This window comes from Merops nubicus, unplaced genomic scaffold (genome assembly GCF_000691845.1).
Source record: "Merops nubicus isolate BGI_N331 unplaced genomic scaffold, ASM69184v1 scaffold4469, whole genome shotgun sequence".
NCBI lineage: Eukaryota > Metazoa > Chordata > Aves > Coraciiformes > Meropidae > Merops > Merops nubicus.
The window spans coordinates 84,329-97,216 of record NW_008632896.1 but is presented as its reverse complement, the minus strand read 5'-3'; the positions used below and the strand labels follow the sequence as shown (position 1 = coordinate 97,216).

General features: G+C 38.8%; 1 protein-coding gene across 1 annotated transcript in view; it reads left to right on the top strand.

Annotated features, from left to right (window-relative positions):
- Nucleotides 1-1,132: 1,132 nt before the first annotated feature.
- ASXL3 (additional sex combs like transcriptional regulator 3) overlaps nucleotides 1,133-12,888 on the top strand; it is a gene marked incomplete at its 3' end in the record, with an annotated part of 96,081 nt that continues 84,325 nt past the window's right edge. The window contains exons 1-2 of the mRNA XM_008948032.1: nucleotides 1,133-1,209; nucleotides 1,459-1,461. Of these exons, the coding sequence (XP_008946280.1) occupies nucleotides 1,154-1,209; nucleotides 1,459-1,461 (59 nt within the window). The remainder of the gene's footprint in view (nucleotides 1,210-1,458; nucleotides 1,462-12,888) is intronic.

Here is a 12,888-nt window from a genome sequence, read left to right as displayed (position 1 = left end):
TTTGGCTTTAAGTGAGCTGCTTGAGCTACAGCCTGGCTAGCACCCTTCACAGTTTGATGGCTTGCATGGTACAGTGTGGTGGTGTCTCTAGTTCCTAGTGGGCAGGTAGCCACATAGTAGTAGCTACTTTCACTATTGCCCTCATTTGGCAACTGCTAGAGAGAAGCTCAAGACGAGATTAGTTCAGAGACCAAACTGGTTTCTTGTTTAGCCAGGGCAGAAATGCAAGTTCTGGCTGGGGATGTTGGCAAGATGCTCTGGGATTGCTGTGGCCTGTGCTGCACCTTCTACTACTGATGGAAAGGTTTTGCTTTCCAGGGATGTCAGTCTGGCACTTACAGGAGCAAAAGAGTGGCTGTTTGTTTAACAACTTAAAACTGATGGGGACAAGAAGGAAGTGGAGAACCAGAAAAAGCTGTAACAAGGTGGTTGTATCTGGAAAGAGGATTGGGTTACTTTGGGCTCAATTGGAAAAGGCAAAGGAGTAGAAAACTGAGCTGAAGTGGAAAAATATACTGCACTCTGTCATGTAGCATCTTGTGTGCTGTGACTGTTCTGACTACTTCATTTCTCATTGTTTTCAGAAGCAGAAAGCATTTTAAAAATTGAAACCTGTGTCAATTCTCACAGTAGCTCCTGCTCTATGAATGGAAGATTTTAGCCAGTTTTGTTCCCAAGGTCATGATAAAGCCTAAGTGTAGAATATTCAAGTGACCTCAAATGGTTCTAAACGTATAAAAACAAAGAAAGAAAAGACTAGCTGACTCTTTTTGTTTTCATGGGTTTTTTTTTTTGGCTTTTTTTTTTTTTCCCCACTCCTCCCTGAAAGGAACTCTGTTGCTGTGTCATAAAATCAGTTGCATATTTCAGTGCTTTTATTTGGAACCTGGTAAGAATTTTTCCCAGGCAGATGTAGTAGGTGATTCACAAAAGCAGCAGGTGAATATCATCCTTGCTCCAGTGTCCTGCATTGTATCTGGTCTTCCAACAGCCAGAGGACTCCAGTCTCACCACTGCTGTTCCCTGCCTTTCACAAATGACTACGTACAGTTGCATGACCACAAACCCTTTCAGATTCACAGGACAGCTGTGTCTTGTCACTTACACGTTTATTATTTCTTTTCAGGCATTGGAGAAGTACCCCAACTCACCAATGACTGCAAAACAAATACTGGAAGTCATTCAGAAAGAAGGGTTAAAAGAAACAAGGTCAGTGTTTGTATGTGCTGTGTTTCTGCTGTCTTCTCAAACCATCTGGAAGGTACCTAGTCCTTACAAAACACAAAGTGGTGGTTAATGGCTGAGTTAATTTCCAGTACCAAAGTGGGAAATGCTGCTAATGGGTTTGGTTTGGTTTGGTTTTTAGTTCAAGGCTTTTCAGTTGTTAGTGACTGGCTTAACTTTACACCTTCCAAAAATGGCCCTTGGGCCAGCTCCAGTCCAATGGCCTTTCTTTAGAAAGTCAGTGTGATCTGCTCAGACAGCCCCATGCTACATCTTATGTTTGCTTAAGGACCAAAGCTTGACAGCTGGGTTGCCTTTGCCACCATGTGCATGGAGATGGAGCCAAACACCATCCTTCCCTCACTTGGGTTTGCTGTCTGGCACTTAAATCACCATTATGAGGTGCTGATGTTGCCTGTGGTAACAGGGGTTGTGCCAGTAAAGAGCTGGGAGTGGAAGGAGAGAGGTGTTTGGATGCTGGGAGCTAGTGTGTGTGGCTCCAGAGTTGGATACAGAGTCACTTAAAACCAGCATTCTGTGGATGTAGAGTTCAGCTGTGCTCATTGGGCTGCTAGGGGATAGCTGGGTTGTCCTGAGCCTGTGGAAATCCACAGTTGTCTTCCATTGACACCTGGTTCAGATGGACAAGCAGCTTCTTGTTTCAAAGGTAGGTCTTTGGTGACCTGCAGATAGAAACTTGGGCAGGAAGTAAATTAAGTTCAGGAAAAATGAGTTGGTTGGCAGGGGTCTCCTGCAAGATGCAGTTTCCTCTTCTCCAAATGTTATTAGAACAATTTTCTATTATAATGAAGTGCTGTAATATTTGTTTCTATGAAAGCAAAGGGACACATCTGCTTTTATTTTATTTATATTATTTTAGTGGGGAACCTAAAATCTAGGACAAGAGAACTTCAAAGCCCGTGTAGAAGAGTAGTAACACATTATCTCTGTTACCAGAAGTAACCATGGGACCTATTTTTACTGAATGCACTGTTCTTCCTAAGAAACAGAACACTGGGTGTGATCACCTGCACTGCTTTGTTGGTAGCCTCATAACGTGCTTGCAAGAGCTGTATTTTGGCAAGACTGCAAAAGAGCTGATATGCAAGGTGATGTTGACTTTGCTACCTTTTGACAGATGTAAAATGCTTTGGTTCCTGTCAATTTGCCTCAAACATACTTGGCAATGATGGCAAGGAAGCAAGGGGATGAAAACTTTTGACAATGAATGTCCAAACGTATTATGCTGCAAGGATTTGCATACAGCAGCAACAAAAAAGCAAGCAAACCCAACTCTGAAAATCTGTTTTTATTAAGATACTGTTTCTCACAGCAGTGAAGAGATTGCTTGCTGCTACTTACATCTTGTGATATGAGGCAGCTGCATGGGAGAGGCACATGCCTGATAACAGCATTTCTTTGTAATTTTAAAAATTCTTGTTCCTGTGAAAACTACATGAATAAAATTGTGTGTAAAACCTACAGGAGGGAGTGAAGTCAACATTTCTATGATTTAAATATAGAAAATATAGAGCCCTTTTTAGTTGCTGCAGAATGAGCAACAAGAGAAAGATTCCTTTTAAAGAGGTTCAAAGCTAGATCTTTCATTTCTTCAGTTACTAAGAAACTGAGAATTGCGCAGAAATAGGAAGAAAATTCAGATCCATTCTGATTTTTATTGATGGTATGTGTAGTAGATTGCAAGATGCCATATGTGGTCATGAATATTTAGACAACTGAGGAGTTTAAAAATTCATTGTTCCTTACTTCTTATTTGAAACTTTGGACTGTGTTACAGGCTAGGTCATCCTAGACTGATTAGGCTAAAAATTCTAGGTTGTGCAATTGTAAAAACAAAAAAAAAATGTTGATTCTGCATTGGACTTTTTAGCATATTTGGATTCTCATTTAACTTTTGATTTCCAATAAAAGTTATGTGTCTGCTGCATTTGAATATTGATTAGGCACAAGCCTGCAAAGCTATCTGAGCACCTGACTCTTAATAGGAGCTGACAGGGTGTTTGACCTCATACATATTTTTGTTGATTTGGCCTCAGTGTGTAAGTGAAGTTTTGATTTCACAGTCCTTGAGTTCAGAGTCTCCCATTTACTTCACCTAAATCCACAGTCTCTTCCAGTACCCTTCTCCCAGTCCAGGATCTTTGCCGTTACTCAAGGTGATCTTTCCTGGTCTCTGTGCTGCAGCCACATAGATGAGCAAAGGATTCCTGATGTGCAGACACCTGGGCATAAGCAGTAGAATTGCACTAGCATTATTTTATTCTGTATTGATTTGTGTATTCTTCAAGTCTGAACTTGCACCAGCAATATGTTACTACTTGAATATACTTTACTTATTTCTTCATACTGATTATCATTGTTGGTAGAACCTTGGCAATCCTAAATGAAGTTCTTCAAAAATTCTCCTCTCTACTGTTCCATTTATAGATGAATGAGATTAATTGGCTTAGTCATTTTTTCAAATATATTGCAGCATTAATTAATCTAAAGCTTTTTGCTGTGGTAGTAAATCTGAATGAGTAGCGTGTGATTTTCAGCAATCTCATTGTCACTGTGTGTAATCTTTAAAAAGACACTGTCAAACTATTCAGCCTCTTCTTTGTTTGCAATCAAGACATCAAGTTTCACATTCATTTTTTTTTATTGCTCAAATGATTAAATAAAACAGGAGGGAAATTCCAGAGTTACAAAGCAGGTATATTAGAAATTAAAATAAAAACTTCCTGACATGTCCTGTGAGAGGTTATACATCTGCCAGGTTCCCTGTATTTTGGGGATGTCCAGTTCAGTTTTGGTTTTTAAGTATATTTCCTCTTATGATGGTTGGCTGTAAAATGGTCAGCAGGCAGGCAGTTCTGCCACTACTCAGAATGAAAACTTCTATGGCAAACCTTGTTGGGTTGTAGAAAACGTGTGGGTTTCTTCTGGGCGTGGCAGGGATGGAGGAGGGAGAAGTCTTGATTTTACATTCGTGCCTGTGCTGGTGAACAGTGCAGGCTGACAGTTGTGGGCACTGAAATCTCTGCACAGAGAAGCTGGAGAACAACTCCCTCCAGGGATTTTCCTTCCCGGCATCCACCGTTCCATTCTTTGGAGAACAATTCCCTGTGCCACTGAAAATTCACAACCTGCTGGTTCCATGTCCTAGCATGAGATGTCGCTGAGTTTGCCAGCATGACACAGACTGCCAGGCAGAGGATGGTCCACTCCAGCCCCAGCACTCCTTTTCTGCTGTGCTGCAGCCTTGTTAGATGTTCTCCATCCTGGATTTCTGCTGGTACTTATTCCAGTTTAAGGTCTAGAATCCCCTTGGTGAATTGTATTCAGGCCTTCTGTGTAGCATTTCTGAAATTCAGTAAAATTGCTTTAGCATGTAGCCTTCTCTCTGGGCATGCATGCAGCCCTTCCAAGTGTAGAGTCATCTGCTTATTAGAGCTTGCTTCCTTTGGCAGCATTATGTTTCTCTTCTGTGCTTATCTAAGTCCCATGAGAAGCAATGTCCAAAGACTATTAAGTTGAGCTACATGATACCTAGTGTTGCTTTTCCAGCTACAGCATCTGCTACTGTGTCAGGAAGGAGAGTTGGTTAGAGTTGAAGTAACTTGCTCTTGACAGGCCTATGTATTACTCAATTTCTTATCTGCTAAATACTTCCAAGTAATTTTTATTCCATATTTTGAGGAAATTGAAATTCAGCTGCTGCATCTCTACTTCCTTGGCCTTGCCTTTTTTTTCATGTGTTGGTTTGTGTTTGTTTGTTTATTTTTTTAAAGCTAGTTACTAGATGTTTTCCAGTCTTGTGGAATCACTGCTATCCTGTACAAATTCTCAAAAATTACTACTGGTAATTCTGAGACTGGTCCAGTCAGCTCAAAATACCTCATGGTGAATGTCAACAGATTTAACTGATTAGAGAGCAATTAATTTATGTAATTATAGCGTAATAAATTTTTTCCTTGTTTGTGCCTGGTGTAGGGTTTAGAAGCTGTCTAATCACAGAAAACAAAGAAACAACAAAGAAAAGGCAGTAGCACTCCTGTGCTTTTGGTGTAAGTGCTTGGTGCCACCCCCTCAGGGGAGAGCAAGCCATGTCCTGTCTGTTGCTGTGCCTACAGAAATCTCCCTGTGCATGGTGGGTGGGTGACTTTACTGAAGTTTGATTTCCTGAAGCCCATTTTCTTCTTTTTGTGTTCTTCCTTATTTCCCTAAAAACGAAGAATCATCCCTTCATGAACACTCCATGTTTTCAGCTGCCTCTTCCCCAGTGGTTCCAGTTGATGCTAGTGCAGCCTTCATTCCTGAGTGCTTTTTACATCTTCTGCTGAAGGATTTGTGTTCCTCACACAGCCCCAGGAACTTACCAGATGCTTCTCTGTCCCTGTGTCTTTCTTTCCCAAGAGGTATCTACATGGTCATGATGTGGCTATTTAAATAGGCCATGTTTCCTGCTGATTCTCACAGAAAAAAAAAATGCTTTTCTCTATGATTCTCCTGGCTTCTTGCTATATTAAACTCTGAGCCTAGTACCATCCTTGGTTTTGCTCTCTTTTGTCATGACTCAAAAATTGCCTGTAGGACCACCAGGAATAACCTATTCCCTTCTGTTTGGGGCACTCCACTTTCATGAAGGGTAGGACCAATCCTTAAAACATCTTGAAATTATCAGGGAGATAAAAATAAGACAGAAGTTGGTATGAATTAGGAGTTTGGATTAAACAAAAGAAGATTGAGTTTAGACATAGTAAGCCTTCCAAAGCATAAAAGATACACAAAAAGCAAGGGAATAAGTTACCCTGCGTGTCTGACAGGGACAGGACAGGAAATAAAGGCTTTAAGTTGTAGCAAGGAAAGATTCTGATTAGATAGTGTGAAGACTTTTTTTTTTTTTTCCTAACACATATAATTGATTTCTGTCATGAGCTGTGGGGGAGATGTGAGAGATCCCAAAGATCACTCTAAAACAAATTTAAATGTGTGTCTGTCAGGAATTATGTAGATTTGATTGATCCTGCCTTGAACTAGAGCAATGAACTAGCATACCCTTTGATCCATATTTTTCTATGGTTTTGGTTTTTTCCAGTTCAGTTTGTAGTACCTGGGCCATACATAATGTTTGAGTCCTAGGGGAGAATATCCAGCCAAATTCTGATAAATGTTTGATGCTAATAACCCTGGATTATATCTTGCCTTTCTGTAGTTCATTTTCTCCTTTGCTTGCTGAGGCTGGGAAATTGTCTTGTCTGGATAAGATTAAAGATTTCTCAGTAGAAGTTAAAAGCCAATACACTTCCAAAATGGGACAAGCAATGTTTAATTTTTTTGGAGTGCAGCTTTAGCCCACAGCTATGCCTATTTACTTTCCTACACTAAACAGACTGTTTAGTGTTTTTGCTGTTCATCTAGAATAACTGACCTCTGTATTTGTTGTATTTGATTTATTGTTGTGACATTAGTCTTTCAAAAGCCTGAGAAGAGATGCTTGCCACTGGCACTGGCAGTGGTGCTGCTTCTCCTGCATTCCACAGCGTTGATAATATCTATCACAAATGATATCATAACATGTTAAGTCTTCTGAGCCTAGGAAAGCAGCAAAGTATAACCCTAATAAATCTCAAGACACTCTTACTAGATTTACACTCTTTGTGCAGAAATATTAAACGAGTGGGTTAGGTAGAATTAAATCCACTTTGAACTGCTGAGCAGAGTCATCAATGGAGTCAAAGGCATGATCTGTGCAGGGTCTGTCTTTAGCTGTGAAGTGAGATGGTGCTCCTGAAAATATTACTGTCACCCCTGAAGCCTTTGATCTTTGTGACAGTGTCTCTTTAAGCGTTTGCATACTTCATCCTTAGAGCTATTGACTTAAAAATAAAACCCATTCTGGCTGCTGCTGTTTCTGTAAATAGGCTAAATGAGCTGGCAACTGTCTTCTGTTGTTTATAGTTTTCAAGTTCCTGGTTTTATTGCTTATGCATGTAGACAGAGAAATTTAAATTTTTATTTCCTTTCTCTTTAAAGTAATTCAGAGATGTCATTGTGATTCATAATTATTAACAAGTCATCATTTTTATCTTCCACTTAAAATAAAAAAAAGCAAATGCCCTCCAATAACCAAAAGCTCTTAAAAATACTTCTCTGAAAGAACCACAGCTTTTGTCTTGGGGCTCTGATTATTAATGGAAGAGCACCAACAGTTAAGAGGCTTCTGTGGTTGTGTATGTCTGATAGAATTTATTTGGGAGTCTCTTCAGCTGAAGGGTGTTGTGTCTGGAAGGTAGTTATTCCATACAGCAGGCTGAGAGGAGGCCTCGATGGGAAGAGGGGGAGCAAGCTCTTCCCCTGCCTTTGCCTGGCATCATTAGCTTGATTTTTGTGCCCCTACAGAAGTGGCTTTTGGCTGTAGAGCAGTGAAAGCAACAAACTTTGGGTACAACCTGTCTTTCTGCATGTATTCACTTCAGACACCTCTAGGAACTGCTGTTCTTCACAGTGTAACAACAAACAGCCTAGCTGGGTGGGCAGTTGTGATGGCAACAATTCACCAACCGAAAATTTCACAGCACAGGCTAACCTGGTACAAACTGACAGGTTCCTACTTCATTCCATTCCAGTGCTGGGACTGTAACTTGTATAATCACACCCATGTCATCTGTGTGAGAATTATTTTGGGTTGTGCTAGTGGTGTAGCCCTAAAACAACTCTGGTATTAACTCCAGTCTAAGAGCAGGTTTGGTGATTCTTGGTTCCAATGGCTGCGCTGTGATTACCCTGGCTTAGCAAAATGCTGCTTTCCTTATGGATGTACAGCTGGAATCCAGCTCAGTATCGATTGGGGAAACTGGTTTTGGGTGCTAATGAAACAGATGTAAAATATTAAAACTCGGTTGTTTTCCCTCAGCCAATTTCAAAGACGACAGGATTTTTATTTATTGGTGATGGTGCTGCTTCCATTTTGTATACCTGCATTTCAGTGTAGGATATTTAACTAGACTGAATGTTCAACTACACTGAATGTTTTGGGGTTTTTCGTTTTTTTTTTCTTTTTCCTGAGCCACTATCATCTTCATTTTTTGTCCGTATTTCAATTTTTAGACATTAACTGGGGCACTTTTTTGTTTGTTTTAGTTTGGGTTTTTTTGTTTTTTTTTTCCTGAGCCAGCATCATCATTTTTTGTCCATATTTCAATTTTTAGACTTTAACTGGGGTATTTTTTTGTTTGTTTTAATGCTGATCCCCTTCCTTTCATAGGACAATGGAGTCTCTGCCTAGGGATTTCAATAAGCAGTCCAGTAAAATCAGTCTGCATGTCAGTATTGTTTATAAAATTACTTGTCTGTTTGGTTTTGAGGGTTTTGTAAAATTACCTGCTTGGTTTTGAGGGGTTTTGATTTTGGTTTTTTGTTATTTGTTTTTTTTTCATGATGCATGTAGTAATAGGTGCCTCTGCTGTTACAAGCAGGTTAAAAATTGTGCTTGTGTCACAGATTCAAGTTCCTTCATTAGTTTTATTAAGGTGTGGATTTAATTTTGGAAATATTTCAGATGATCAATGTAAATAGCAAGAATCTTTTGAGCATGGCAGAGAATACTTTGGAGGATACTGTTCTTACTGTTAAGAATATTAATTAAGCATATGTAAAAAGAGAGCAGAGACGAAAGCAAAGTAATATATTTTCCAAAGGTAAATATAGCCCAGTCCTCTGCTCCTCCACTCTCATTATCCTGTCCAGTAAATTGGTATTGCTGGTGCAGTATCTTTACTGGTTCCTACCCACATGCTGTCCCATGCCCCAGGAGTTTCTGGCATGTGAATCTTCCCTCTTTCTCAAACTGGGTCACTAATCCCATGGTCTCCAGTTGCCCCAGTCTGCTGTGACTCAAACTCCATTAATTTGATCGTTCTGTGTGCCAGACTAATACAATGTGGGCATCCCAGATTTCAGTATTTATTTCACATTCTGCCTCAGGACCAACCAAACTTGCTTTTTTAGTTTGGTTCCAGGACCAGTTATGAAGAAACAAACCCACAGTTCCCTCATGTTGTCATGTCTGAGACCTTCTGTAGATCATTTGCAACGGTTTAAGAGAAGTTCATATGGCCTCCCCTTTTGTACTTTGTCCCTGATTTGTCATCATGCTGGTGTCTGTTCATGTATGCTTAGGTGAACTGAGATTTCAGAACAGTTGATTCTCCTTTTCTTTAAAAAAAAAAAAAAATCATTATGTTACTGTTACTTTTCCATGTACATTTTTACTCATGTGGTGTTCAGTTCTTTGATTTTCCACTCACTACAATAGTTCTTTGGATGCTGAAACATATATTGTAACCACACTCCCACCTTCCATGGAAGTAACAGGAAATAGTGCTGCTTGATTTTTTTAAGTATTATTCTTATTTTTAAAAGACCTGCCATAAAGCTGCTTGCTTTAAATCTATTAGCAGCTCTGCAAAACTATTTTATTTTTGAATGCATGGCCAAGTCCTCTTTGTTACACTAATTTGCTGAAATTAGGACTTCCACAGTATGTTAACGCCATATTAAAAATACTCCTTTTTTAACAGAAGAGGAAATCCAGCCCAAGGAGGTGCTGGAGTCACCATCCCTGGAGCTGTTAAAGAAATGAGTAGATGTAGCACTTGAGGCTGTGGTCCCGTGGTTAGGGAGATGGTGGGAGGAAGGCTGGACTTCTTGATCCTAGAGGTCCTTTCCAGCCATAGTGATTCTATGATTCTGTGAACTGAAATGTAACAAATGATGGACAGCAGTGCAGATGCTGATAATTGTATAAAATTTACTAGTTGTTTCCTGCAGTAATGACAATACTTCCTATTAAAGGACATTTTGTTTTAAAGTAGGAGATGGACATCAGCTGTGACTAAATAGTGTATATATCAAGAAATTCAGTGTTGGCATTTTTTACATAGTGTAATAATTCCTTTATCAATATATTTTGACATTTAAAGTAAGAATTTGTTACATTTTTTTTTCCTGTGTTGTGTCTCTCAGTGTGGACTGCTATTGAAAGAGACTGAAGAGTAGCCATGTAATTTTTTACATAGTGTAATAATTCCTTTATCAATATATTTTGACATTTAAAGTAAGAATTTGTTACTTTTTCTTTCCTGTGTTGTGTCTCAGTGTGGACTATTGAAAGAGACTGAAGAGCAGCCATGTAGTTCAGGCTGCTGAAAGAGAAAGCTCCTGCATTACAATTTGGTGTTACAGTAGGGATACCATCATCCTAAAGCACATACTGTGTGAGAACTGCCTTCCCTTGTTTCTTCTAGAAAGTGTAACTTCTCTTTCAGCAGTATTTAAGTATGCTACAGATCTTTTTTTCATTGATTCTGAATTTGAAAGAGTAATTCTGCATTAAAGTTTGTCTCTCTCTTTCACAAAGAGAAATTAAGAGTGTATCCAAGAGATCTAAACACATTCAAACCAGTCAGATACTCAACCAAAGTTATGATAGGGAAGTTTCACCACATCTTTAACCCACCCTCCCAGCAGTGCAGGTCTTTTGGTCTCTTTGTTTGGGTTGGGTTTTTTGTTTTGTTGGTTGGAGTTGGAGTGTGTGTGCAGTATGTTACCTACAGTGTGGTGCTCTGAGCTTGATTTCTTTTTTTAAAGGACTGAAGAGATGAGACCTTTCTTGTTCTACAGAGTGCTTTTCTTTTCTTTTATCCTAAGTCTGGCTGGAGTTGTATAAACTGAACCAGGAGTATGTAGAAAGTAGGTAGATGCATATGGTCTTCAGCTTTACTAACTTTATGTGCCTGCTTTGCCAGCATCCTTGTAAGAGGAGCAAGGACATGGAAGAACTTTCCAGTAACAGCTGTCCATTGTTTTTTGGAGCCAAAACTTCCAAAAATATCTTTGGGAAACGGCGATTTGACGGAATGTGTTCTCTTCCATCATTGTTCTGAAATTAATATCTGCCATATATTAATATTCAAGTGCGCTAATATTTAAAAATTAAAGTCCGAAACAAGACCTGCAAGAGAGTTTAATATAATTCTACACTACTTAGGGGAAAAAATGTGAGAGCTGTTGCTGAGTAGTCAGCAACCATCCTCACCTCCCTTGTGCTCAGAAAAGGCAAGGATAATCTACTGTGTTTCCTTTAGAAAATACTTGGGCAAATGTGAGTCAACACATAAGCCTGTCAGGAACAACCACATATATCAAACTTCCAAACACAGGATGATACGGAGCCTTTAGGTAAAGGAGTCAGCTTCTGAATGAACACTCTGCTAAGATCTTCTCAGGAAAAGAGTTTAATCTGCTGAGGACTTAAAACCTTCAGTGAAAATTGCAGTGTGGCTGGGAACTTGAAGACGTGCTTGGTTTAATGGATTTATGAGCTTTTCTTGCTGCATCCAAGTAACCTAGGAAGCTACTTTTTCTTTTAGGTGCAAAATGAGTTATTCTAGGTTTCAACTTGCTAGCTGCTGATTAAGATTTATTTGTTTGGGTTGGATTTTTTTGACATTTCTCTTTCGTTCTCTGTATTTCTCCTCTATTGAAAAGTTAGTATTTAATCCTATTGTTTATTACTGCTTTGAATTTCATTTATCCCACAGCTGACTTTTGTCTGTATTTCTAAGCCCTCTGTCTTAAGGGACATGCACAACATCCCACAAAATGGTATAATCTTTTTTTATGCTATTTCTAGTATTCCATAGCAACTGGGGGAAAAAAAAGAGCCTAAACTGAACACTACAACACAGGCAATTCATTACAGATTTTCCGCTTAGTATTCACTAAATTGTCAAGTCCTTATTTTCATCATTAGCATATTTTTCACAGAGCAGAAGCAAAGCCATTTCTGGCAGACTGAATTAAATGTGTTTTACTTAAATGTGAAAGAAGAAAATGTTGTCAGGCTTTCTGTGAAAGCATCATTTTCTAGTAATAATTTATTTTCTGGAACAGTTTGCTGTGGATGTCTTTATGTTTCTATAAAGATATGGGTATGTATTTCAGTCTACCTGTAAATAAACCATTTCTTTACTGAATGGGAAAAAATACAGAAATAATTCCTTTCCCCCCCCCTCTTTATATTATGTGAGCTGAAAAAATTGCTCATTCCTTTACAGTCATGAACTGGCATGCTCATTTAAAATTTTAAAGTATTTTTTTATAGAACCAATACAAAAAACAGCCTCAATTTCACTGTCCAAAGACTATGAAATCGATCAGGTATAACTGCTCAGAACATTTGCTACATGTGTGAGTTTCTTTTCTATCTTAAAGCTAGCTGATAGCAATTCCATTTTATTTATTTTGAGCCTCATAGGTAGTCATTTTAATTACTGTGAAATTAAATTACGTGCTTGCTTTTCATCTCAAACCAGAATTTAAAAAGTACCTGAACATCTTTTGCTTGCCTACATACTATCACGTGTAGGAAAAATGTTTTATGCAAGATCTGATTTTCTTTCAGCAGTATAGAAAGCTTCCATCTTCTGCTTGTAATGCCCATAACCTCTGCCTTTGTCAGCGAGGGTGGTTTATGATAGCTGTGTGCTAGAACCAGTAATTGTGTGGCTGGCAAATATTTACACTGTCAACAAAGACCTGAGAACCAAAACATGTCAAATTAAAATATAAATAAAAGAACTTAAATACTGTATGTGT